This window comes from Theropithecus gelada, chromosome 7a, assembly GCF_003255815.1.
Source record: "Theropithecus gelada isolate Dixy chromosome 7a, Tgel_1.0, whole genome shotgun sequence".
NCBI lineage: Eukaryota > Metazoa > Chordata > Mammalia > Primates > Cercopithecidae > Theropithecus > Theropithecus gelada.
Window position 1 is genome coordinate 50,896,876 of NC_037674.1, and position 26,570 is coordinate 50,923,445.

The 26,570-nt window shown below is 57.5% G+C and overlaps 2 protein-coding genes across 3 annotated transcripts in view; one reads left to right on the forward strand and one right to left on the reverse strand.

Moving 5' to 3' along the window:
* Positions 1–26,570, reverse strand: part of SCAMP2 (secretory carrier membrane protein 2) — a 551,928-nt gene that overhangs the window by 379,866 nt on the left and 145,492 nt on the right. The window lies entirely within an intron of this gene.
* On the forward strand, positions 11,892–22,096 carry C7AH15orf39 (chromosome 7a C15orf39 homolog). The gene is made up of 3 exons (XM_025390254.1): positions 11,892–12,076; positions 15,974–18,775; positions 20,690–22,096. The coding sequence occupies exons 2-3, from the start codon at positions 16,024–16,026 to the stop codon at positions 21,052–21,054; spliced, it is 3,117 nt and encodes a 1,038-aa protein (XP_025246039.1). The 5' UTR covers positions 11,892–12,076; positions 15,974–16,023; the 3' UTR covers positions 21,055–22,096.

The following is a 26,570-nucleotide window of genomic DNA, read 5'->3' on the forward strand; positions in this document are numbered from 1 at the left end:
CCTCCCTGCCTTCCTCCCTTGTTTCCTCCCTTCCTTCCTTCCTTCCTTCCTTCCTTCCTTCCTTCCTTCCTTCCTTCCTTCCTTCCTTCCTTCCTTTTGGTAGAGACAAGGTCTCACTATGTTACCCAGGCTGGTCTCAAACTCCTGGGCTTCAGCAGTCCTCCAGCTTCGTTCTCCCAAAGTGCTAGGATTACAGTTGTGAGCCACTGCACCTGGCCCCTAATAACTTGTAGAAGCCCCAAACAGATGATCCAGTTCCTTCAGAAGCCTTTGGAAAAATGGCAGACTGAGGAGGTGGTTTTGGCTTTCTGGACTTCACAGAACTTCTTCCCAGAGAAGGGAAAGCAGACTTCAGCCCCACATTGTTGGGAATAGGCCCCCAAATCTGGCCATAAACAGGCCCCAAAACTGGCCATAAACAAAAAATCTCTGCAGCACTGAGATACTCGTGATGGCCATAATGCCCATGCTGAAGGTTATTGTTTACTGGAATGAGGGCAAGGAATACCTGCCCCACCCAGAGCAGAAAACCGCTTAAGGCATTCCTGAACCACAAACAATAGGATGAGCAATCTGTGCCTTAAGGACGCGTTCCTGCTGCAGATAACTAGCCAGAGCCCATCCCTTTGTTTCGGCCCATCCCTTTGTTTTAGTAAATCTATAATCTAGAGAAACAATGCTTATCACTGACTTGCTGTCAATAAATATGTGGGTAAATTTCTGTTTGTGGCTCTCAGCTCTGAAGGCTGTGAGTACCCTGATTTCCCACTCTGCACTCTATATTTCTGTGTGTGAGTCTTTAATTCCTCTAGCGCTGCTGGGTTAGGGTCTCCACGACTGAGCTGGTCTTGGCACCACATCTTCTCAGAGTCCTGCCTGCTTCTTAGGAATTGGCCTGAGGAAGGAGGAACACGGGTTGAGGCTTACTGCCTGCCGGGCCTGATCCAGTGGCATTAGAACACTGGGCACCTGACCCCACCACAAACTTGGGGACACAATTCATCATCCCATAGTCAAAGACCCTGGAGCTCAGAAAGGTTAAGAAGCTTGCTCCAAGTCCCACAGCCAAGAGTGGCAAGTTGGGATCTGGGCCTGGATTAGGTGGCTGGTGCTGATTTTGTCACCAGAGTATCCCTAAGAAGGCAATGCTAATCCAAGCAAGGAGACACTGACAGAGGTTGTCAGCACCAGGAAAGTGACGCAGTGGTTTCCCAGCAGTGAGACTTTTCTGGAAGGAGTTAGAGACCCATGCTGGGGTCAAGCGCTGCTCCAGCCAAGCCTCCTCCCCAGCTGCAGGGCATTTGCCTGGCTCCTGCCACTGGGGTTCTAATCTCATGACTGGCCTTGGCTCAGGGTCAGCCCCAAGATGCCTTTCAGTCTGGGGGCTGTGGTCAAGGCTGACTTCCGGCCTGTCTGGGTCACCTGCACCTCTCACCTGTGCTGTTCACACTGGTTCCCTGGGCCCGACCTATGTTCCCTCCACCAAGCCCAAGCTCACCTTCTGCCCTGTGCCACCGTTGCTGGCTTCCCACCAGTTGCTCTGTTGCTCACCACACCACCCACCTCTTGCCATCATCTCCGGAAGCTGGGGGCTGTGACCATTCTTGTTCCAATGTTAAAGATGGGGAATCTGAGCTCAGCAAGAGGAAGCCTCAACCTCCCCTTACCCCAGAGCCACTCCACTGTGACACGGTGCCCATACGTCCCCTGCCAGCACCTCACCTCTCCTTTCCTTTCTTGGCAGGAGGCTCTCTCTGACCCCACCAAACAGGCTGTCCCCTACCCACTGCTCTCAGCTCTGGCAGCCTCTCCAGCCAGAGCCCATAATCCAGCCACTTGCAGCCTACCATGGGCTGGGTTGGGGGGCATTCTACTGTCTTCAAGAGCTGAGGGACTGTCAGGTGAAAGATGGATGCCAGGGACTGAGGGGTCATTGGGAGGGATGCCAGAGAGAGCCAGGAGGCCCCGGATGGAGGCCTGAAGGGATAAGCCGAGCTTTCTAAATCCCTGGCTGTGCCAAAGCCACCCACGGGGACTTTCCGTTACTGACCTAACCTCAACTGGATTTGGGCATCCTCCTGGCTTCCCCAGCCGGCCAGGGCGTACCAACTAGGCAAAGATGGCTGAGGAAGGTGTGTGTGGAGCTGACACGGGGGCCCCGGGACTGCCGGAGAAGCCTTGTCCTGGGTGGGGACCCTCTTCTCCCTGCTCCTTACCCAATTCCCTGGGGGATTCTTTGGTTCCCCTGCCCTATGCTGGGGTGCAGACAGGCCACCTGAGGCCTTGCCAGCCTGGACTTGCTCCAGCTCTGGGCCTTGAGGTCATGGAGACCTCCTGAAACCCTCCCCAGGGGAGCTCTTCACAGGCAGACAGGCCCGATAAGGTGCTAATTACTGAACTAATTGGAGCCTGAGCTACAGATGGCCTGGTTGACAGGAGGTGGGGACTGCTGGAGCAGAGGGGGCTGCGGAATAGGGTCTGGAGGGAGGATGAGGGAGCCCAGAGCTGGTGCAGGGTGGGCTGTGTTTGTTCAGGAGTTATTGATTTATTAGCAATGATCAGCTCTTTGAAATGCGTTCTGGTCTCCTCCATATCTCTCCTGGCCCTGGGTTTCTCTCTGGGAAAAGATCGGTGTTCTGAAGCCACTGCTTGCTGGGAGGGGTTCATCAAGAACTCGGGGGCAGAATGTTCTGCTCTGGTGAGTGACCCGAGCCAGAGGGAGGCCCACGGCCTGTCCTGAGGATTCCAGGCCTGCTGCAGCCAGCAGACATGGCACCGGGTGGTCTTGGAGATGGCCTGTGATAACACAGTGACACCACTGAGCCGGGTCACCTTGGAGGGTTCTGGGGCTCACCCCACACCTGGCTCTTTTGGACTTTGGCCTGCTCCTGCTCCTCTGTGAATAGCTGGTAAGGGGCCAATGACTCTAGAGGATTCACAAATTTAAGATGAGACTGTCTGCTCCCTGGAATGAGGGTAGGGGAGCTAGGGAGTCTACCTTGCTGCATCCAGAAAGGAAAAGCCTAGCACCCTCTCCCCTCCCCCAGACTTCCTTCTTCACAGCCCACCCTTCTGGCACAAGTCATTCTTAGCACCCTGGACCCAGGGAAGACTTTGGTCACATTGGGCCAGGCCCCAACTCTCAGCAGGGTAGCATGTGGCTGTCACTCACCCATCTCTAGCCCCACTGGCTCCCCAGGGCTCCTGGCACACTGCACTTTCTCTGGTCTTCAGACCTTTGTCTGGCTGCCTCCAGCTCTGCCCCCCTGGACTGCTTTCTGCCTAGTCAAGTCCTCTCCACTCCACAGGCAGGCTCCGGGTCCATCTGCATCTCAGGCTGTGCAGTGACCTTCTGCCTGACCTTCTGCAGCATCCCCTGCCCCCGCTCCTCCACACTGCACACGTGGCCCAGGACCCATTCTGTAGGTTATGAAAGCTGGGAGGCTAACCCCCTACCCACTCTGAAGGCTTGTCTACCTCTCTCCCAGAATGCTCTGAGAACTGAATGAAGTGATGGATAGGAGAGGACCGTGGCAGTAACCGTGACAATTGCTCCAATTGTATGAGTGCCTATTTCTGAGCCAGGCATAGTGCTATGTACTTTCTGCACAGGTCTCCTCATAGTAACCCTACAGGGCTGGAAGTTTTCCTATACCCACTTCTCAATGAGGACACTGAGGCTCAGAGAGGCCACGCAACTGATTCAAAGTCACACAGTTTCTAAGTGACAGTCTGGGGACTCCAAAGTCACCATCTCTCACAATGGGAAGGGGGTTGTTGTTATTTTTTTGCCAGCCTGTTTCCTTCCTGCTTTCCCCTCCCTCCCTGCCTGCCATCATCTGCCTGGTGAGTTTGCATCACTCCTAGAGCCCAGGGGTCCAATTAGGGGACTCCCCCAGGGAAGCTGACTGAGGCAATCCCTGCCCCAAGGGGGCCTCCCTGAGCTGAAGTTTTAATTAGTCATCACTGCTCTTCCTGAAACTCTGACCTGCCCATGGCTGTACCATCCCAGGCTGGCCTTGTGGCAGGAGGCAGGAGGCAGGAGGCAGGACTGGCGTTCAACCCAGCTGCACAGCAGAAGCTGCCCTGGCAGAGCAGAGAGATGTGGCCGGGCTTCCCTCCCACAAGGCTCTCTGCATCCACCTCAGCATCACCTCATTTAATTCAGTAAATGGATTACAAAATAAATGGACTAAGTGACTTCATCCATTAAATATATGAAATACATTAAATGAGCTAATATTTGTGAAGCATTTTAAACAGTGCCCAGTACATAGTAAAGACTAGGAGTGTTTGTTAAATCAAAAAAACAAGTCAGCAGAGATGAGGGGAACAAGGTACCGCATAGGACCCAGAGCTATTTTTGGACATAAAGATGGCACATTCCTGGGTCGCTTGGCAATGGTGGGTGGCCCATGTGTGGGCGGTCAGCATCTGTAATCCTGCCCCTGCAATGTGGGAAGCTTGGGGTGTGCAGGGAGGGAATGGATGGGTATGTGCCAGGCACTGCACTGAGCATTCATGCCCTGCAAGCCGTCTTAAGAGATGGGGTTAGAATCCCATTTTTCAGAGGAGATGATCAAGGTTCACAGAAGCAATCAACACGTCCACAGCCAGCATGGTGGCTCACGCCTGTAATCCTAGCACTTTGGGAGGCCAAGTCAGGAGGTTTGCTTGAGGCCAGGAATTTGACACCAGCCTGGTCAACATGGCAAAACCCCATCGCTACAAAAAAATTAGAAAAATTAGGTGGGCGTGGTGTGGTGATGCACACCTGTCGTTCCAGCTACTTGGGAGGCTGAGGTGGGAGGATCACTTGAGCCCAGGAAGTGGAGGTTGCAGTGAGCTGAGATCGCACCATTACATTCCAGCCTGAGCAATAAAGCCAGACTCCATCTCAAGAAACAAAAAACAAAAACAAAAACAAAAAACAAAACATGTCCAAGAAAGCATAACCCCGAGAGGTAGGGCAGGATTTATTGTTTATTGTCATTATTATTTTTAGTTTTCTTTCTGTTTGCTTGTTTTTGTTTAGGGCAGGATTTAGATCCAAAGCCTAAGCCCTGCACACTGGAAAATCCGACCTCTTATGCCCCTCCCACCCCTACTCAGGACACAGGGTGGCCGGCAAGAAGGCCACAGGGCCACACCACCAGACGCAAAAGGGAGAAGGGTGCCCTTCTCTGTTCCCACTCAGCTTCCCTTCAATCTCCAGGAAACCTGAGGGCTCTAAGTATGACTTTTTGTTTTGAGGACCCAAAACCCCCTTTTCTGGGGGCAGGCTGTGAGTCTAAGGCGAGATAATAACAGGGAGTTTCTGAAGCATTGCCCCCCTACTCTGGTGAGCAGGAGGCCTCCTGACCGTGACCCCAGTCTCCCACCCTGCTTGGCTGCTCGCCTCTCGCCTCAGCAGCAGTGCCGCTGTGCCAGCCCTGAGCCAGAGCCAAGCCCTCCTTGGACGCGGTTGCCTGGTAACCAGCCCTAAGTGACGGAAACCCCAGCGGGCCGCTAATGAGGGGGCAGCAGCCAACCACCTGGCCAGACCCAGCCGCCCCAGCCAGCCTTAGAAAGGCTTCCACGATAGTCCACCTGGCCCGCCCACGGTAGGAGGGGAGGGTGCCCTAGCACTGGGGGAGGGGGCACGGTGGGGCAAGGAGGAGCTGGATTGGCAGCCCCCCAAAACCTTTGAACTGGGGATCTGGGGGAAGGTGATTCCCGATGAAGGCCAAGGCTTGACCAAAGCAAGGGGGGGGCACTGGGCTGGAGTCAGGGTTGTGGGTAGGGCGTGCCCAGGCCCAGGCTCCAACCACCACTCTGGAAACAGCTGTGATGGCTCTGCCCAGGGCGCCGAGGCCGGGGGAGGGGATCCCCAGGGAGAGGCCCTGGCTGGGGAGAGGAGGTGATGAGGGCGGCTGGCAGGAGTCCAGGCTGTGGGTAGGGGAGTAGCTCCTGCAGCACAGAGGGAAATGCATCAGCCCCTTCCCTCTTTGCAGGGGTCCCCCCCCTTCTCCTCACAACCCTACCCCAGGCTGACGGTCTCCAAGGAGGGGGCTGCAGGCAGCATGAGGCAGGCAGGTGGAGCTCGGCCAGGTGTTTTTCCATCCTAGGTCTGAGAGGGGAGGAGGGGACGGAGAGGAAGTGGCAGTGGCAGAACCAAGAGGAGGCCTGGTGTATGGACTGGACAGGCCTTCGGGAGACTTGGGTTCTGGAGTTGCCTGCCTGAGACCCCAGGCAGATAGCTGGCCCTCTCTGTCTCATTTGCCCCGTGTTGAAATAGGGGCTGGAAACAGGCTACTGCTGGTGTCATGGGTCCTAAGAGGCTGACAGGGGTAGCCCAGGGCTTTAGGGGAGCTTTGGGCAGTAGAGGCTCCTTCAGGCTCTCATTTCTGGGCCTGGGTAGGTTTTTCTGCCTTTCTTCCCTTTCAGATGTGCATAGTCCTCCTTCACCACTAAACCTTCACTCCATAACTACAGCCTGACTCAGTCCTGTGGTGGGCACTAGAGTCACAGCCCAAGGGCAGACCCAGGCTCCACCCTGGAGGAGGTCCCTCCCCAGGATAAGAGGCAAGTCAGGCTTATAGTCAGGCAATTTCAGCACAGGGAGCTGAGGCTAAAATGGAGGTCTGCTCTGGGACCTCAGAAGAGATGACCAAATCCAGCCTGCAGCTCAGGGAAGGCTTCCTGGAGGAGGGGTCCCAAGCTGAGTTGTTTTGACGGGGGTTGTGTAGGGTCTTGGTTTGTTGCCCAGCCTGAAGTACAGTGGCCTGATCACAGCTTAGTGCAGCCTCAACCTCTCGGGCTCAAGTTATCCTCCCACCTCAGCCTTCCGAGTAGCTGGGACCACAGGTGCACGCCACCATGCCTGGATAATTTTTTTTTTATTTGTCCCACTCGGTTGCCCAGGCCAGCCTTGAATTCCTGGGCTCAAGTGATCCTCCAGCCTCTGCCTTCCAAACTGTGGGAGGATTACAGGCATGAGCTACCGTGTCCAGCCTCTGAGCTGAGTCTGAAAGGCCAAAAGGAATTAGCAAGGAAACCAGACAAGCAGCCAAGGCAGAGGGAGAGCATATTCCAAAGCATGGAGGTGTGACCTGAAAGGAACCTTGGCTGGCTGGGGAGACAGTCGGTACAATCAGGAGACATGCCAAAGCCAGAGTGGGGAACTGGAACCTGAGGGCACCGAGGAACCACAGGAGACTCCAAGCTAGGAGTGACCGGTTAGACACAGGCATTACAAAACTCTCTCTGGAGGTAGGGAGGGAATATTTCCTGCTGCCTCCAGCACCAAGCCTTCAATGGCTGGGCTTTGGCACAGTCAGAGTTGGACATCACAGTCCCACCCTCCCCGAGTCCAAGGCCCAGCAGTTCTGTTCCTGAGGCCTCTCTCCCACTGTGGCAGACCCACCTCCACACAAGCACCCATCTCACTGCAGAGCAGTGGTCTGTTTGAAGTCTGGGAGACAGCACTGGGACCCATCTACTGCTGTACCCTTAATGCCAGCATAAAACCTGGAGATCCTCAATATGTGACAGAAGGAAGGATGGGAAGGAGAGAAGGAAAATCAGCCCACCATAGCTGTTAATTAAAGAGTGTTCCCCTCCTTTGCAGGAGTCCCTAAATCTTTTTTTTTTTTTTTTTTTGAGACACAGTCTCACTCTGTTGCCCAGACTAGAGTGCAGAGGCACGATCTCAGCTCACTGCAATCTCCACCTCCCGGGTTTAAGTGCCTCAGCCTCCTGAGTAGCTGGGATTACAGGCTCGTGCACCACGCCAGTTAATTTTTGTATTTTTAGTAGAGATGGGGTTTCTCCATGTTGGCCAGGCTGATCTCCAACTCCTGACCTTAAGTGATCCGTTTGCCTCAGCCTCCCAAAGTGCTGGGATTTTATGTTTGAGCCTTTTTTTTTGAGACGGAGTCTTACTCTGTCGCCCAGGCTGGAGTGCAGTGGCCGGATCTCAGCTCACTGCAAGCTCCGCCTCCCAGGTTTACGCCATTCTCCCGCCTCAGCCTCCCGAGTAGCTGGGACTACAGGCGCCCGCCACCTCGCCCGGCTAGTTTTTTTGTAGTTTTTAGTACAGACGGGGTTTCACCATGTTAGCCAGGATGGTCTCGATCTCCTGACCTCGTGATCCGCCTGTCTCGGCCTCCCAAAGTGCTGGGATTACAGGCTTGAGCCACCGCGCCCGGCCCAAAGTGCTGGGATTAAAGGCATGAGCCACTGCACCTGGCCAGGGTCCCTAAATTATTGTGCACGGTTTGTTGTTGTTGTTGTTGTTGTTTTTCTAGCCAACAGGCCAGCAGATGCAGTCCTCCAGAGGGATCCAGTGAAAGCCTGCCCCACTTCTCAGTCTTAGGGCCTCCTCTCTGAGCGACTCTGATTTTCTCTGGAGGTAGTTGGGGGGCTCCTTCGGAGTTTGAGAAGCTCCCACTCCCTGCTCATTGTGGCAAAGCAGTAGGCTGCCCCCACCCCCAGCCTCCCCTGCAGAAGGATGCCCTGGTTTCCCAGCACACCTTTGGAAACTGGCTCACCTCACCCCAATCAGACCCCATGGCCCTGTCCTCCTCCTGTCCTATCCAACTCAGATCCCTACGACGCTCTGAGTCCATGCTGATGGCCATCGACACAGCCCAGCTTCAGGCTCTGCTTGCTTTATGTGGCAGCGCGTTCTTGAACAACAATTGTGTCTGAGCTTCCCTCAGAACGCACTGGAGTCACACAGTCCTTCAGGGACAATCCTAGCTCTCCATTTCTCAGCTATGTGAACAAGTGGCCTCCCCCTCCTTCTCTAGAGCTACCGTTACTGGTTGAGGGTAGTTGCCCAGGTTATTGGTATTTCGAACAAAGAATTGGACAAAAGGCACAAGCAAGGCAGCAAAAGCTCCAGCAAGAGGCTCACAAGCACTGATTACAGAGTTTTCTAGGGTTTGTATACCCTCTAGAGGTTTCCCATTGGTTCACCCCAGTGACCCGCAACCAGTCTGACTGGTTGAAGAGTAGGCCCACGACCCGTCTGATGGGTTGCGGGAGGGGACCAATCAGAGGTACTTTCATTTTCCAGCTACCACTCAGTAACTGCCATACAGCAAAAGGCGGGATTGCAGCAACTGCCACCTAGTAAAAGGAGGGGTTGAAGAGGGAGTAGTCTCTGATATCCAGCATGAGTCGGCCATAGGTTCCCTGCCTCCAGACCCTATTCTCCTGCATCATTACTACTGGTTGAAAGCTTACTACAAATCAAGCTGTGAAGTCACTGGAGCCCTGTAGCAAGTCATGTCCCTGCAACGGTGAGCGAGCTGAGAGCTAAGGGGCTTGCCTAAGCCACACAGCTCAGTAGATCAAACCTCAGCGTGCTTGTTTTTCAAACTCCTGCTTCATATGGTTGTAAAAATTAAATGAGATATCAATTATCTCAGAGATAGGTACAGGAGCTCCATGCCCAACCACTGACACTGAGATATTCCTCTTCCGGGAGGGGAGAGGGAGCAATGAGGAAGTAGAGGGCAGACAGGGCAGCAAAAACAGTCTGAGGGGCCTCTCTGGAGGAGGCAGTGTCTATAGCTGGGTCTGCAAGGATGGAAGGGGGCATTGCTGTGTGTCTCAGGGAAAGGTGCCACACTTCTCTGTTTCTCTGCCTGTAGAGTAGCTGCCAGCTCCACGTCACACTCCTTTGGGGTGTGGGAGCTCCTCCAAGGAAGGTGATTTGTAAATAGCAGGTGTGGCCTCATTAGAGGGAATGCCATTGTTATTAATAACCATAACATAATGAGCCAAGGCTTAGGAGCTGACCTTTTACCTTGCATTCCCAGGGAGCCAGGAGAAGTAACTGGTGTCTGGGACGGGGTGGAAGAGGAGTGTGTGTGTCCCATGTGGAACCTGGGCAGACCTGGTGGTGATGGGGGTGGGGTAGGGTGAGAAGAAACCTCCTTTTCTACACTACTTTCTTTTTCTGTGTTAACTCCACCCAGGAAGCCCATATAAGCACAGAGGGTTCCCTTCTCTGCTTTTATTCACACTATTCCTTCTCATTAGAATATCACATCTCTGCAAGACCACAGTGCTGATAAAAACATGTGGAGCTCCCAAGGCAGTTACCTTATATTGATTGCCTTCATTCTCTGTAGGCTCCACACTCCACCATTGGTATAGAGAGGAAAAAGGGCAAGGTCAGAGTCTTTAGGAGCTCATAGTCTGGGGACACTCTATGAGCTTCCTAGAGTTTACAAACAATTTCCCACACTGATGTTGGCCCACACCACAGTTGCTAAGGCACGTCTCTCTCTGCTCCCTTTTTGCAATGAGGAAATTTGAGGCTCAGAAAGTTACAAAGTAGCTCCCAAGTCCCCCAGTGTTGTGTCCTTTCTTTGGCAGTCCAAGGTGTTTAAGTGATGTGGAAAAGGAACAGACAAGATACTGTTGAGTGGGGCTGCTGTCTGTGTGAGGTGTCCCTGAATTAACACAAGGCTCAGCAGTGCTGCAAATCTTAACTAGCCCCTAGTGTCTCAAGACAGTTGCTCATCCTGGCCTGGTTGGTCCCACTCCAACTCAGGGAAATTGGAGAGACCACTGGGCACATCTGAGCACACAACCTGAGACTCCCAGACCCCAGGGGCTAAGAACACAGCCCTCCTCCCACCCCACTAGCAGGGCAGGGACAGGGTCGCGGGCACGGTGCTGGAGGAAGAGGGCTGAGCAGAGTTGGTAAGGGGCAAGAGCAGGGAATAGCCTGTGACCTCCAACCCTTTCTGAGTGTTTCCTCCCTATATGGTTCCAGACTCTATTTCTAAGGTTCTTCCAGCTCTACATGAAGTGACACTCCTCCCCCACCCCTGCCCCCACTCCCCAGGTGACCTCACTTCCTCTTCCTCTTCCTCTTCCTACCTGTAGTGCCTAGGCCCTCCTCCTCAGCTCCAGCTGCTCCAGCTGCTTGGTGATTCTTGGAACCTGCAGCCTCAGGCCTGTTCTGCTCTGACTCAGGCAGAACTTACCTTTGGGATCTGAGGGGATAGTTTTGCTTCCTGAACTGACTCTGGCCTTTGGCATGTCCACCTGCCCTCCCCTCCCCCACTGCACACACCTGTTCCCAGTCCTCAGGCAGCCCAGGAACTTCGTGGGACCAGATTCTTTCAGATAAAGTAGCACTGAGGGGCTCTCATCCACAGTCAGATGGCCCAGGAAGAAGCAGCCCTTCCCCACCCTCCAGCCTCTCTTTGCAACACACTATTCCTGGCTGGGCGTGCTTCCCTCCACCCGCCTCGCAGGCTGCACGCAGGTCTGCCTCACGGAGGGAGCCTCGCCCAGGCTACTTTGCAAATCCCCCAGCACCCTCATTCCCGGTCCTTCCAGGGATGGGGAGATTGCCGCTTCCTCAGACAGTTGCCCTGCCCTAGCAGGAGTCTGGAAATTGCCCTTATTGACTACACCAAAATGAGGGGACAGATCAAGAAGCCCTTCTCCAGCCCCCTAATACACTAGTGCTGGACAGGGGAATGCCGGCACCTACTGTGTGCCAGATATTTGCAAACACCCTTTTCCAAGTTTACACCGCCACCGCTATGAGGAAGGCAGAATTCCACTTTTGCAAATAAGGAAACTGAAGCTCAGCGAGGTCAAGTGGCAGGCGCAAGGTCACATCGCTAGAAAGTGGCAGTGAATGAACGATCTAACGGAGCGACTGAGGGCGCGTGACCGGCCCGCCGGGCACTGGTTCGTGGAGCGTGGCGGGTACCGGCGGTGCACAGCGCCCGCGGCCCGCTCCCGGCAAGCTGGCCCCACTCTGGCCCTCGGCACCCGCTGCCCACAGGAGCGCAGGCTCCCAGAGGCGGGGCCGGGCTCTGCCCCAACCCTGCGAGCCGCCCCGCCCCCGCCCCGCCCCCAGCCCGCCCCGCCCGGGACCGCAGACGGCGCCCGGCGGCGGCGCGAACGGCAGTGAGGAGGGTTGCTCTGAGCTTGCTGTTCACCGCGACTTCTCGCGCAGGGCCCGACCATACTAGGACCCGCGGCCTGGGCGACGCTGGAGGATGCGGACGCGGAGGCGGCCTGGGGTAGCGGCGGCGGGAGACCTGGCGCGCTGCGGGTAGGAGCTCGCCAGCTCGGCGGGCGCGGAAACTTGGGCCGAGTTTGCGGGCGGCGCGTGGGGAAGGGGCGGATGGCGCTGCTCCAGGGCGCCCCTACCGGCCGGCCTGGGGACGGAGCGCGCCGCGTCTGGGCCGAGGGTCTGCAGCTTCTGGCTGCCGCCGGCCCTCCGCGACCGGGCTGCGGGGCAGGGGTGGCGCCGCTGCTCCGACTTTCCCTGGACTTCGAGGCTCCCGGGGCCTGCTGGCGCCCTGGATCTCCGGCGGAGGCCAGGCGCCCAATCTGGCCAGAAGGAACTCAGGCCGAGCCCTCGGGCCTCCCGCAGGGCCCTGCTCAAGTGGATTGCCGGGGGAGGGCGTTGGGGGGGAGGTAGGGGACAAGGGGGCACTGGAGGGCTGGGCCTGGGGGCGGCGGGCGCTGAGGCGCCGCGGGGCCCTGGACGCGCCCTGCTGGGATGGGACGGCCCTGCGGTTTTTTCGCCACCTCTTGACTCACCCGTCTGGCCTCAGCCCAGGCTGGCGGGATCGCCCTGAGGCGGAGGCTGCCCGGACCCTGCGGCCGGGCCGCCCCTGCTCCGGGACCTCCAGCCGGTCTGCGGGCGTCGGTGTGGGGCTGGGTGCGCGGGCCTGCCTGCATGCACACGTGTGCCCGGGGCCAGAGCGAGGGGAGAGCGCAGTTCTGGAATGGCGTGTGTGCAGATGTGGGCCATGCACGTACGTGCAGGCACGGGTTTGCATGCGTGGCGGCGGCCTGTGTGTCAGCCTGCTGGATGCACGTGCGTCTCGGCGCTGCCGGGAGGGGCTTGGGGACACCCGGAAGCCCGCCAGGTCGGGCGCGGCGGCAGCCTCAAAGCTAAATCGGCTGTGGGCCCTAGGCACCAGAGTTATGCTCAGGGCGGCTAGGGCAAAGGGGATAGAGACCGATCCCTTTCGCTTTCCCCTCCACTGGAGAATTTGGGCTGCCCCAGGTTGGGTTGTAGCGTCTGGAGAGTCCGGAGCCTTAGGTAGGGAAGGTGGGAGATGGGAGAACATTCGGCGAGGCCCGATTCAGCCCTCCAGGAGAATCCACATGCTGGCCACAGTTGGGCAGGAATCGCGCTCTTCATCCTGATGTTTGCCATCGACCATCCCTAGGCACCTAGAAGCTGAAAGTGGGAACAGAGAGCTGTTTCCTTTCCCACTGTGTAAGGCAGTGGTAGTGCTGCGGTGGTGGGCTCTTCTCTGGAACCCTGGCCTGGGTGCTGGCTGAGTGACATTGGAGCTTGGCAGAGGATCAACAGAGCTACCTCTCAAAGATGACCTGAGCCTGCTTCCTGGGCACCTGCCCTGTCCGAGAGCTTGCTTGCTTTAGTATGGGTCTGGGAAGGAGGCACCTACATTTTGGCAACTGTCTTGAGTGGAGGAGGAGTCTCCCTTGAGGGAGTGTATCCTGGGCTTTCCACCTCCTCCTGGCAGGAGATAAGGTCATTCCCACGTCCCTAAGAGTTCTGTGTTGGCTCCCTGAAACCACCACCCCTCCCACGAAGACTCTTGAGGGTCCCAGGTGGTCTCCTGTCTATTGGCTGGGTCCCAGTTAAGGGCCTCAAGAAGTCTCCAGGGCAGAGGGTATTCCTTGGGCTGAGGCCCAGGAGAGAGGGACTCCTGGGGTTGGGGGTGGGGACCCAGCAGACCCCAAGGAGCGTGTGGGGGAGGTGAGACCGAAGTCAACACTTAACCCAGAGTGTCCCAAGGGTAGGGTGGGCAGGGTCCATACCCCAAAACCCTACAATTCCTTCTCACAGCATTGCTGTGGAGTGAGATGGGGGCTTTCACCCCTCGATAGCAGGTTTCTATCATAGGACACTGTTGTTGGGACTGTCACCTGTGTCCTAATGGCTCCTCCATGTCTTCTCTAGGCTGGCCTGAGATGTGGGGTTCTGTCCGGATGAACCACCTTGCTTTCTGAGTCTGCCTTGGTGTGGGAGTGGGCATTGGCCCCACACTAGGCTTGCCCTTCCTAGCCCCAAAACGTGCTGGTCTAACTCAGCCTGTGGCTGTCATTGGCTCCAACTTGAAGAAGCAAGGAGAGGGCTGGTCCTTGCTTGCCGGTGTCACTGAAACCTGTGACACTTTGCCTTAGTCATAGCAAGATTGAGCTGGGTGGTCCTTTCTAAGCCACTGAGAGCTTCCAGGAGCAGGGTGCTGGCTGGGGGAGGTAGAGGCAAGTCAGTGTGGCCCCAGCAGAAGGGCTTCAGATGAGCCCCTCATGGGTTACTGGGTGCCTCCTGCCCCGAGGGACCTCAGTTCCCATCCTTCCTTGGTCTTGTCTTAGAGCTTAGTCTTTCTGAAGCATGTAGTTTTTCCATCAATACAATGGGAGTAGTGGCTAAGTAGCACTCTGTGGCTCCTGGGGCCTCCCTCCCTGTACTCCCCTCCCCTCCCCTCCTCTCCTTTTTTTTGAGATGGAGTCTCTCTCTGTCGCCCAGGCTGGAAGTACAGTAGCACAATCTTGGCTCACTGCAACCTCTGCCTCCTGAGTTCACGCAATTCTCCTGCCTCAGCCTTCTGTGTAGCTGGGACTACAGGCATGCACAACCATGCCCGGCTAATTTTTTTGTGTTTTTAGTAGAGACAGCGTTTCACCATGTTGGTCAGGTTGGTCTTGAACTCCTGACCTCAAATGATCCACCCACCTCAGCCTCCCAAAGTGCTCAGATTACAGGTGTGAGCCACTGCACCCAGCCACCTCCCTGGACTTTCACACATGCCCTTGAGGCTATCTTGCCCCTGCATGTGCCATCTGCAGCTTGGGGGTAGGGGTGGATCCAGGCTCCTCATGCTCTGGGACGTTCCTGCTGGTGCTGTAGCACCATCTGCTGGGCTGCCCTGACTCTCCTGCAGAGGGGGAGGAGTGGGGCGAGAGGAGTGTGGCTTGTACAGGCTGATGTTCCCAGTTACCTCTCCTAGGGGACTGCTCTCCAGAGCCAAGTCCAGTATCTCAGCATTGGCTTTGGGCCTAGGGACCTGGGCTGGAGACTCGACTCTGCCATTTTGACAAGATCAGCAGGTCAGAGGAGTGTCACAGGAAATCTGTGAATTTGTAGACAATACTCAGATTCCATGTTTTGGCTGCAGTGGGCGTCACTATGGCATCTTGGAATAGGACCCCGTGGTGGGAGGCAGGAGGCCTGCTTCTTCTTGTGTCTATTTCATTGGTGATTTTGGGATAAATGGGTCTTCTCATCTGTATATGAGGGGGTGGGGGGCAGGGTATGCCAAGTGACCCTCAGACCCAGTGCCCCTGCAAATTCTGAAATCCCAAGAAGGAGGGGGTCTTGGGAGTTGTATGGAGGAAAATTGAACAGAAGGGGCTCCTGGAGTAGGGGTGGGTGGAGGTTCTGTGTAGAATAATTCATTAAACAAAGGGTTCTGCAGCTTAAAATATACAGGTTGGGGTCAGGTGCAGTGGGTGGTTCATGCCTGTGATCTCAGCACTTTGGGAGGCCAAGGTGGGAGGATCACTTGAGTACAGGAGTTCAAGACCAGCCTGTGGGCAACATAGTAAAATCCTGTTTCTACAAAAAATACTAAAATTAGCCAGGCGTGGTGGCAGGTGCCTGTGGTCCCAGCTCCTTGGAAGTTGGGAGAATCACTTGAGCCCAGGAGGCTGAGACTGTGGTGAGCCAAGTTCATGTCATTGCACTCCAGCCTGGGCAACAGAGTGAGACCCTGCCTCAAAAGAATACAAACATGAATTGGAAAGCTCTGTCCTGTGGCTCATGCACTCACAGTCTTAACTGAGCATCAATTAAGTGCCAGGTTCTTAGGTGTAGCAGTGAGCTGATGAGAGCAGCAGCCATCTGCTGCTTTGCCTGTCGCCTGTTTTCCTGACAGCCCCTGCCTTTCTCTCTCTGTCCCAGGTCAGAAGTTGAGTAGCAGGGGCCCAGGAGGGCTCGAAACCTTCACAGCGATGGCAGAGAAGCGACCCCTGAGAACCCTGGGGCCTGTGATGTATGGCAAACTGCCCCGCTTAGAGACAGACTCGGGGCCTGAGCACAGCCTGCCCCACTCTGTTGGTAACCAGGACCCCTGCACCTACAAGGGGTCCTACTTCTCCTGCCCCATGGCGGGTACTCCCAAGGCCGAGTCTGAGCAGTTGGCGTCCTGGACCCCATACCCACCCTTGTATTCTACCAGTATGGCAGGACCCCCACTTCGGACGGACAACCTGCTGACCAACTGCCTGTTCTACCGCTCGCCAGCAGAAGGCTCTGAGAAGATGCAGGACTCCAGCCCTGTTGAGCTCCTGCCTTTCAGTCCCCAGGGTCACTCCTACCCAGGTCCGCCGCTGGCAGCGCCCAAACCTGTCTACCGCAACCCTCTGTGCTATGGGCTCTCAACTTGCCTGGGGGAAGGAGCGGTGAAGAGGCCACTGGATGTTGACTGGACTCTGGTGACTGGGCCCCTGTTGCCCTCAGCTGACCCACCCTGCTCTCTGGCCCCAGCTCCTAGCAAGGGTCAGACCCTGGATGGCACCTTCTTGCGGGGGGTGCCAGCTGGGGGGTCCAGTAAAGACTCCTCAGGGAGCTTCTCCCCATGCCAGCCCTTCCTGGAGAAGTATCAGACCATCCACAGCACGGGCTTCCTGGCCTCCAGGTACACAGGTCCTTATCCTAGGAACTCCAAGCAAGTAATGTCCGAGGGGCCAAGTCCTTGGACCCAGCTGGCCCAGCCCCTGGGGCCACCCTGTCAGGACACCGGGCCCACCCACTACCCACCACCCCACCCTCCACAGGCCCTGCCTTGCCCTCCAGCCTGTCGCCACCCAGAGAAGCAGGGTAGGTACAGCCCAGCACTTCCCCTGCAGCCTCTGGGGGGCCACAAGGGGACCGGGTACCAGGCTGGTGGGCTGGGCAGCCCCTACCTGAGGCAGCAGGCAGCCCAGACACCTTACATTCCCCCGCTGGGGCTGGACACGTACCCCTACCCCTCTGCCCCTCTCCCAGCACCCTCTCCAGGCCTCAAGCTGGAGCCGCCTCTTGCTCCACGGTGTCCATTGGACTTTGCCCCCCAGACACTGAGTTTTCCTTATGCCCGGGATGACCTTTCTCTCTATGGAGCATCCCCTGGGCTTGGAGGGACGCCACCTTCCCAGAACAATGTGCGGGCTGTGTCACAGCCTGGTGCCCTCCAGAGGGCATGCCAGCCTTTGCCAGCGAGCCAGCCCTGCTCAGAGCCTGTGAGGCCTGCACAGGAAGCCGAAGAGAAGACCTGGATGCCCAGCTGCAGGAAAGAGCAGCTCCAGCCCCGGCTCAGTGAGCACTCTGGGCCGCCCATCGTCATCCGAGACAGTCCAATTCCCTGTACCCCCCCAGCACTGCCCCCCTGTGCCCGGGAGTGCCAGTCTTTTCCACAGAAGGAGGGTGCAAGGCCACCCAGCTCTCCACCAATGCCTGTCATTGACAATGTCTTCAGCCTGGCTCCCTACCGTGATTATCTGGATGTGCCGGCACCCGAGGCCACAACTGAGCCTGACTCTGCCACAGCTGAGCCTGACTCAACTCCGGCCACCAATGAATTTCAGGACAAAGGCTGCAGGGGGACCCCACCCGCCCAGGAGGGCCCCTCAGGGAGTAAGCCCCTAAGGGGCTCACTTAAAGAGGAGGTAGCCCTGGATTTGAGTGTGAGGAAGCCCACAGCAGAGGCCTCGCACATCAAGGCTCCCAGTCCTGTGGAGCATGCCAAACCCACTGCAGCCATGGACGTGCCGGATGTGGGCAACATGGTGTCAGATCTGCCAGGCCTGAAAAAGATAGACACAGAAGCACCAGGCTTGCCTGGGGTGCCAGTGACCGCAGATGCTATGCCAAGTACCAACTTCCACAGCTCTGTGGCCTTCATGTTCCGAAAGTTCAAGATCCTCCGTCCAGCACCTTTGCCTGCAGCTGTGGTCCCGTCCACACCCACCTCAGCTCCTGTTCCCACACAGCCTGCGCCCACCCCCACATCTGGGCCCATTGGACTGCGGATTCTCGCTCAACAGCCCTTGTCCGTGACCTGCTTTAGCCTGGCACTGCCCAGCTCTCCAGCCGTAGCGGTGGCCTCCCCTGCCCCTGCTCCAGCTCCATCCCCTGCTCCGGCTCCAGCTCAGGCTCCAGCTTCAGCCCGGGATCCAGCTCCAGCTCCAGTTGCAGGCCCTGCTCCGGCATCTACTTCAGCCCCAGGGGACTCCCCGGAGCAGCACTTTACAGGACTACACGCGTCCCTGTGTGATGCTATTTCTGGCTCTGTGGCCCACTCTCCTCCAGAGAAGCTTCGCGAGTGGCTAGAGACGGCTGGGCCCTGGGGCCAGGCTGCGTGGCAGGACTGCCAGGGTGTGCAGGGGCTGCTGACCAAGCTACTGTCCCAGCTACAGCGCTTCGATCGCACCCACCGGTGCCCGTTCCCCCATGTGGTGCGAGCTGGTGCCATCTTCGTGCCCATCCACCTGGTGAAGGAGCGGCTCTTTCCTCGGCTGCCACCCGCTTCTGTGGACCATGTGCTGCAGGAGCATCGTGTGGAGCTGCGGCCCACCACGCTGTCGGAGGAGCGGGCACTGCGGGAGCTCGCCCTGCCGGGCTGCACCTCGCGCATGCTGAAGTTACTGGCGCTGCGCCAGCTGCCTGACATTTACCCCGACCTTCTCGGCCTGCAGTGGCGTGACTGTGTACGCCGCCAGCTGGGTGAGCATGGGGCAGCCCCAGTGGCCACCGGAGCTGTGTGAGCAAGTGACAGGTGTGTGTGCTGTGTGAGTGCGTCACAGCTGGGGCTGCGTGATTCCAAGGACTCCTGCCTGGGTAGGGGCCTCTAGGGTGGGCTCTAGGTACCGCCACCCCTTGACCCTCCAGACATCAGTGAGCACCTTCATAGCCTCCTTTGTAGTCTTCTGAACATGCCGGCTGCTCTGTCCCCATGGAAACTCCTCAGTCTCCCCTGGTGCTGCACCTTCTTGGATTCCCTCCTCTGCCTGTGCCTTCTCCATCTTTGGTGCAGTGTTTCCAGTGCTCTGGTTAGGCCCTGTTTTCTAGCTGAGATCATTTCCCCGATCTCCAGCCTCCCCTTTCTGAACTCTAGCCCTAAATAACCCACTGCATGCTGGGCCTCTGCCCCTGGGTCTCCCACAGTGAACTCATCCCAAATCACACTCCCGAGCCTTCCCCTCGGCTCACTTCCCACCCTCAGTTCTCTTCCGTGTCGGTGAATGGCACCCCCTTTCACAAAGCTCCTCATGCCTGGTGAGGGCCACAGTTGCCTTTATGAATGCGTAGTTTTGCAGTCCTCGCTGGCCCTTCCATACACAGAAGTGTGCCCATAAATCGCATTGTTTTGTGGTTTGCTTTTCCTCTACTAAACGATGTCTCCTGCCTACTGTTCTCCAGCTTGTTTTCTTTTTATGTTCTGGAGGACCACACAACTGCCGAAGCGTTGTGTGGTGTGTATGATCACGCTTCTTCAGCTAGAGATCTGGTGATGGGACCAAGTGGATTCTGTCCTTGTCCCTCCTGCATCAGTACACCTGGCATCGCAGCCTGAGGCCCCTCTAGTTTTTCTCTCCCTGCTGCCTCCACCCTCTCCCATTTCCACCGCCCAGCCTCTTCCCTGTAGAAACTGTTCCTAGTTCCATCCCCATAGTGGCAGCCTTGTCCTGGGCCCTTACCTGGTTAGGATGGGGAAGGGCCTGAGGCAGTGAGGTGGCAGATGAGATGAGCTTAGGAGCTGGCTGACCAAAATCCCTGATCCCTGAATACCTACAAAATTGGAGCAGATGCCTTAATGGGATGCAAAGGAAATCCAGACTCAGGCAGTCTGTTACTGAGTGAGGGTCCCGCATCTCTCAGGGCTGGGCTGCCTAGCTCAGTCCTCTTCCCATATAGTTGGGCTGTCTGGGGCCCAGAGAGGGTCAGGTCCGTTTCTCCTGGGCTGCCTGGTTGGCAGTAGAGTCTGGGCACTCCGCATAGTCCGCGGCTGCTCTGACTGGAGCTTGCAAGAATCGGGGGCCTGGGAAGGAAGTGACTGAGACCAGGCTTCCGGTCTCTGGCTGAATTTTGTTGCCCCTGTCCTCACTCCCTCCCCGCTTGGGGGCCGCCTTTCTGTGTGTGCCCCCAAGACAGTTATCCCTGCTTTCCTTTCTTGTGGGTTCCTATGCTCCCCCAGCATGGCTGTTAGGGCAGTCCCTACCTGGGCTCGGCCTCGGGCTTGGGCTTGGGTTCTGGGGCTGGTATGGCAGAAACATGATGGCTGTCTTACATGGCATGGTCCTCTGACGAGTCATGTTCCCATGACTCAGTTTTCCATCTGGACAATGGGTATTGGACCAGGCCAATGGTTCCTGACCTGCTTAGCCCCTTTGCTGTCATCCTTGTACCCAAACAGCCTCTCCTGAGCAGTACCCTCATCAGATGGAGTTTCTGGTGTCACCAGGGGAGAAGCACATCTTTTTGGCTTGGATGGTCTGGCCAGTGGGCATGTGTGGGGAAGAGTTGTGATGCCAGCCTGACTTGGGGTAGAGCAGAACCACTGTTCGGATGGCTTTGGAGGCCAGGAGGTGGGACCTGAGGGTATGGGGTCTGCAGGCTGACTATGTGTTCGTTTTCCAGGTGACTTTGACACTGAGGCTGGAGCTGTGTCCTCCTCAGAGCCCACTTTGGCCAGAGATGAGCCAGAGAGCCTAGCCCTGGCTCGGAAGTCACCGGCCCCCAAGGTCAGGAAGCCAGGGAGGAAGCCACCAACCCCTGGCCCGGAGAAAGGAGAGGCAGCTGCTGGGGAAGAGTCCTGTGCTGCCTCCCCTACCCCTGCTGCCTGTGCCAGCCCACCTGGCCCCACACTGAAGGCCCGCTTCCGCAGTCTGCTGGAGACCGCCTGGCTCAATGGCCTGGCTCTGCCCACATGGGGCCACAAGTCAAGACTAGACCGGCCCTCACCCTGCCCACAGCTACTGGACAGCCAGAGCCATCACCTGTAGCACTGGTTGCCAGTGCTGTGTGTATAGTGATCACTCTCCACCCTTCCCTTGTGCCTGCCCAGCTGCCCCGGGGCCAGGAGTGGGTGCTGGGGCTGGGGCTGCTCCCTTGGAGGGGTTCCATCTCTGACCCTGGGGCCCACCCAGGGTGGGCTGAGAGCCCCTGGGCTTTTAACACGAGAGTCTGTATTGGATGGGACTACTTCCTATTTCTTGCCTAGAGAACACACGGGCTTTGGAGCCCGACAGACCTGGGGTTGAATCCCGGCTCGTGTTCTTGCTGCAGGACCTGGGCGAGAAACTTCACCTCTGCTGAGCCCTCGTTCCCCATGTGTAAAATGGGACAACACAACCTACCTCACAGGGTTGTGGGGATGCTGCCTGACACATACCCTGTCCATACCCTGTCATGATTTGCTCTCTGCTTCCTCCCTGGGACAGGGCCTAGAATTGGAGGCAGAGAACCTTCCTATAGAAAGTCTTCATGTGTCCTAGGACTTGGCTGTCATAGAGTGGTACCTTAGACAGTGGGTGTGACTCACTTTGAGGAGTCACCCTCCAGCATTTGGGGTTGGGTTGGCCCCACTCCAGGCTGGAGCTCCCTGAGGGAGCCTGCACTCCCTGCTCCCAGTCCCCGCTATTGGTGCAGGGATGCAGCCTGGAGCTGGTGTCCTTGTTCTGGGCCTGCTGCTGCCACCGCAGGAGGCCCCAGGCCTGTCCTGAATTGACATCAGTGCTTCAAACTGCCTCCCCCACTCCTGGCATTATCCCAGGAAACTTACGTTTTCTAGAAGCTAAGCAGCTGCTGGGACTCAGGGACTGATGCAGGTGGGCTGAGTGGCAGCTCAGTCCTAGAAGGTCTCTGAAGATCTGGACTGAGGATCCTGCTGCTCCCCAAGCTAGAGCCCATCAGCCAGGCCTGCTGTGAGCCACCTGCCTGCGGAGTGCTGAGCTGAACCAAAGGCTGGCAAGCTCTGGGCCTTATTTAAGGGATTGTGATGGGCCCTGGAGGCAGCCCATTAAAGTATCTGGCTTGTGTTTGGAAGTGGGGCCTGGCCGTGTGTTTGGGGATGGTGGGTTTCGTGTTCCGTCACTGTGTGCCTAGCCCTTTGCTTGCAGGCTGCTCTCCCTGCTCCCAGTCCAGAAGGTGCTGGGTGGCTCCTGCACCATTGTGCAGATGGCTGTGGCTCTGGGGACCCCTCTCACATACATACTTGCTTGCTCTGGGAAAGCCCTCTCTCCTGAGGCCCTGTGGGTCCTGGTGGTGGTTGGTCTGTGGGCTACTGCCTGGTGAGAAATGCTGGTTATTAGATCCCAACATGTGCCCCTCTCCCAGGGCTAAGCATGTCTTTCATGGTCTGGGTAGAACTGTCAAAACCTCCCCATGGCTGGTGACCATGCAACCCACTGACGTTAGCTTGCGGGATGGGGGGTGGTGTGCTGGGCCCACCCTCTAGAGACCCCGCCCCTGCCGGGCTCTATTCCCCCAGAGGCTTGTTCTCAGGGCAGCTAGGGTGGCTTCCTGGGGCTGTCTTCCCACTCCCCCTGGGCCAGGGGCCAGTCCACTGGAGCTTGCTGGACCTGTGCGGCATCCTGGTGGTGGTCACTGGACCCAGCTGCGCTGTCCCTCTTCTGCCAGCCTGGCCTTAACACTAGGCTGGGATTTGGAGTGGCAACTGCCATTGTCCCCTTACACTTCCTATAGGCCCACAAAGAGCGACTGGGCTGGGAAGGGATAGGTAACCACAACACGTTGTGGCCACCGCAATGACAACCTGGGTGGAGGGTCCATGGGTCCCAGAAGAGGTGGTACCTGAATTGGGCTTTGAAGACAAACACAAAATCACATGCAAAGTGGGGTTAGAGAACCACAGGTGCGGTCTTGGTGAGTCTGGAACAGGAAAATCCCCAGGTGAGGCTGGAGCTCCCAGAACTAGAAGGAACAGGAACAGGGACAGGGCTTGGAAGCCTGTCTAGAAATCCAGCAACCCAGGGACTCAGTCCCACAAGCTGAGGAATGGGGGTGTGGAATCATTTGAGGCTACTACAGGGAGGAAAGAACTGCAGTGGAGGCGGAGTTTCTGAACCCTGGATCCCCCAGGCCCTGGCAGCCATGGGCACCTCGTCAGCCCCATCAGTCACATCCATCTCATCGTCAACACCTTAACGGAGTGATGAGCTCTTTATTCTTTTTCCTTTGGTCCTCCCATCCCGCCGTCCTCTCCTCTCCCTTCACACCTGTACCCCTGCTGCATGCCTGACACACATCTTGCCAGTGGTGACCAGACAGAGTGAGGGCTCAGAACAGGCAGGGCTCAGCACCTGGGTTCTCCTGTGGCCCCAGAGGACTCAGAATGGTGGAAAGGCCAGGCTGGGGTGGTGTGGAGCCAGGCCTGGCTGGAGTGAGGTGCTGCTCTCCGACACTGCTCTATCCAGGGAGGCCCTCTTCCCCTTCCGGCTCCAGTCTGAGCGGGAGAGACTTAACCTGGCCTTGAGAGTTCTAGTCCAAGGGAGGAGATACGACAGTGTCCCAGGGACCCCAGCCTGAGGTGGTGGGGGCAGGAACCATACTGCCCAAGACTCCTAGTCTGAGGGAGGCAGCGCCCTACCTGGCTGCCACCCCTAGGGCAAGGAAGGAGTGAGGGCAGCGCAGTGTGCTGGCCCCACCCCACCCCTCAAGGAGACCCGAGCAGGTCCACCTAAGGATGGGGCTCAGGTGAGTGAGGCCCAGCCTTCCCATCCTCCCACCTGGCACCCTAGCCCAGTAGAAAAGGCAAAGGGCCTGGGCGGCTGGCTTTGCTGACAGAAGTGGAGCTAGCAAGGTAGTGGGAAGGACGACAGTCCTGTCTTGAGGGACTCAGAGTAGGAGCTGGGAGGGGGAGAGGGGCTCCCCGGACAGAGTCGTCTCGTAGGGAAGAGCACCTCCAGCCGGGAACAGCACTGCACCACCCCAACCCAGCCTTGGCAGGGACCCTGGTGCTGAGCCCTGCTTTTCCTGAGGCCTCGTTCTGCCCTGTCGCTGCTGGCAATGCCCATGTCTGGGGGTGTTATCAAGACCCCAAAGCTCCTTGGTGACGCCAGACGCCTCCTTCCCTCTGCCACTCCTGGCCTCATTGATGTCCCTCTTCCTGTGAGTTTGTTCTCACTCAGGGGGTTGAGTTGAGCCAGCTGGGTCTCCCTCAAACCTCCTCTGGGGATCCCGGGAGCAGGACCCGACTCTGACCTGACTGGCTGTGACTCTTCTCACCCTGCAGTTCCAGTGCCAGAGATGGGGGGGTGCTGAACTCCCAGCCCAGCCTGCTCCCCCAGCTGGTGCGGGAGGAGGGCCGCGGGGGTGCTTTAGCCCGTGGACACAGCTTTGCTGCTGGCTGTGTGCTGTGCTCTCTCCATGGGCAGCTCCCCAAGACGCCTCCTCCAGACACCCCCTCAGCGGGGAGTACCCAGTACAGCGCTTCCGGAGCGCTGTCTGCCTCTGGAGATGGGATTGGGGGAGTGCTGCCGAGCCCCTCCTGTCTCTCATGCTGCACATGGACCCCTTTTCCAGGCTGGCGGGAAGCTGAGGGCCTCCTTGAGGCCACTGCTGCCTCCGTGAAGATTCCAACTCTGGGTGTTCTAGCTATGGCCCACTCAGAGGTGTCTGTGTCGATGAGCCCGCGACCCCTTCTGCCACAGCCCATAGCCTCAGCTTGCCTGGCAACTGTTCCTCCCACATCCTGCCTCTGTCCAAAAGGGGTCCAGCTTCCAGGTCCCTGTGATTTCTTGGGACAATTTGAACCCAGGGTCCTAGGAAGGGGTGCTGAACCCCTTGGAAGGACCTCAAGGGTCCTTTTCTATGATTACTGGGTTTGGCAGGGGATCCCTTGCCTCCTTGTCCAAGAGCCTCCGATAAGGATCTGCAGACCCTTTTCCTCCTCAGACCTGGATGATGGGACCAGGGCAGGCCCCTCCTGTATCCCCTAGCTCCTCTCCTACATATAATTCAGAACTTGGGGTCCCAAGCTTGGTGGCTGCACCTCCTCAAACCCTGTAAACCTCTTAGACCCAACCCCACCACACCCTCAGAGGGGCTGGGGCTTCAGCTTGGGGCCCCACTGCACAGGAAGCTAGGGCTTCTCTGCCTCCTGCTGAGGCCTTGACGGCTCCTCAGTGAGGCCTTGCTCTCACTCACTTCCTGGCCCCATGGACATACCAGGACCCCAGCTTCCAGAGGCCAGGTCTTTGCCAGCCCCACCTCGCCATCTGCTGCCACCCTGGCATCTCTAAGCCCAGTAGGCCACAAGAGTCCTTAGCTGCTAAAGGACTGGTCCCCACCAGATCTGCCTGGTGCTTCCCCAGAGGCCAGTGGGCATCCCCAGCCCCCAGCCCTTGGTAGCCCAGCCCCATCTGGGTGTTGCCAGCTTGGAGCTTTCTTCTAGACCTGTGAAAGCCATCCCATCTGGAGTTAGCTTAGACCTCTCCCCTGGCCTCCAGGGCGCTTCTGACCCCAATCACCTGGCAGCCTGTTCTCCAGCATTCCTGGGACTGGTGGGGAGGCCTCTGCCAGCTCAGTGGGTGCCCCTCTGCACACCAGATTTGCTTTCCTTGCAACCCCAGCAGGAAGTCTCATTCTTTGTGGTGCCCGGCCCACCCCTCTGATGTGGGCCCTAAACCTCCAGCTGGCCCAGCCCTGCAGAGTAGGTTCCCAAAGGCATCTGCAGCAGTTCCTGTCATACTGGTCTCCCCCGAGGGTCCCCTCTGGAGTCTGGTACCACAGATCTTGGCGGGGTGGGAGGTACAGCTCAGTCTCCCTTCCCCCTCATCCTGCTCACTGGGGGCCCTGTCCACCAAGGCCCCTGACTGCTGGGGGACCCACACCCACAGCCCCCTTCTTTCTGACTGCTGGCCCTTCCACAGCCTGGATACTTGAGCCCTGGCCAGAGGGATAACGATCCCAGGACTGTCCTCGCAAGTGGAGAGGCTACTTGGCACCAGGCCCTGACTTCTTGGGCTGAGCTCAGCAGCAGGCGTGTCACCAAGGCCCCCGGGCAGAAGGGGCTCAGCCCTGAGGGCCCATCACCTTCCCAGCTTTCCCACACCTGCCCAGCTTTCCCCCTGCCCCCAGCCGCTGGCAGACCCATCTTGACTCATTCAGGGTCCTGAAGACCACGCCAGGAAGCAGCTGGCAGCTGGATGAAGCACCTGGTGTTTCTGCGTCGCCCACGCTGGGTTGCAGTGGCGCCATCTTGACTCACTGCAAGCTCCGCCTCCTGAGAATGGGTTCACCCCATTCTCCCGCCTCAGCCTCCTGAGTAGCTGGGACTACAGGTGCCCACCACCATGCCCGGCTAATTTTGTTTTTGTATTTTTAGTAGAGACAGGGTTTCACCGTGTTAGCCAGGATGGTCTCGATCTCCTGACCTTGTGATCTGCCCACCTTGGCCTCCCAAAGTGCTGGGATTACAAGGGTGAGCCACCATGCCCAGACTCTGCATCTTTTTTTATGGAGCTCCCTTGGGTGGGAGGGGCTACAGACTCAAGGG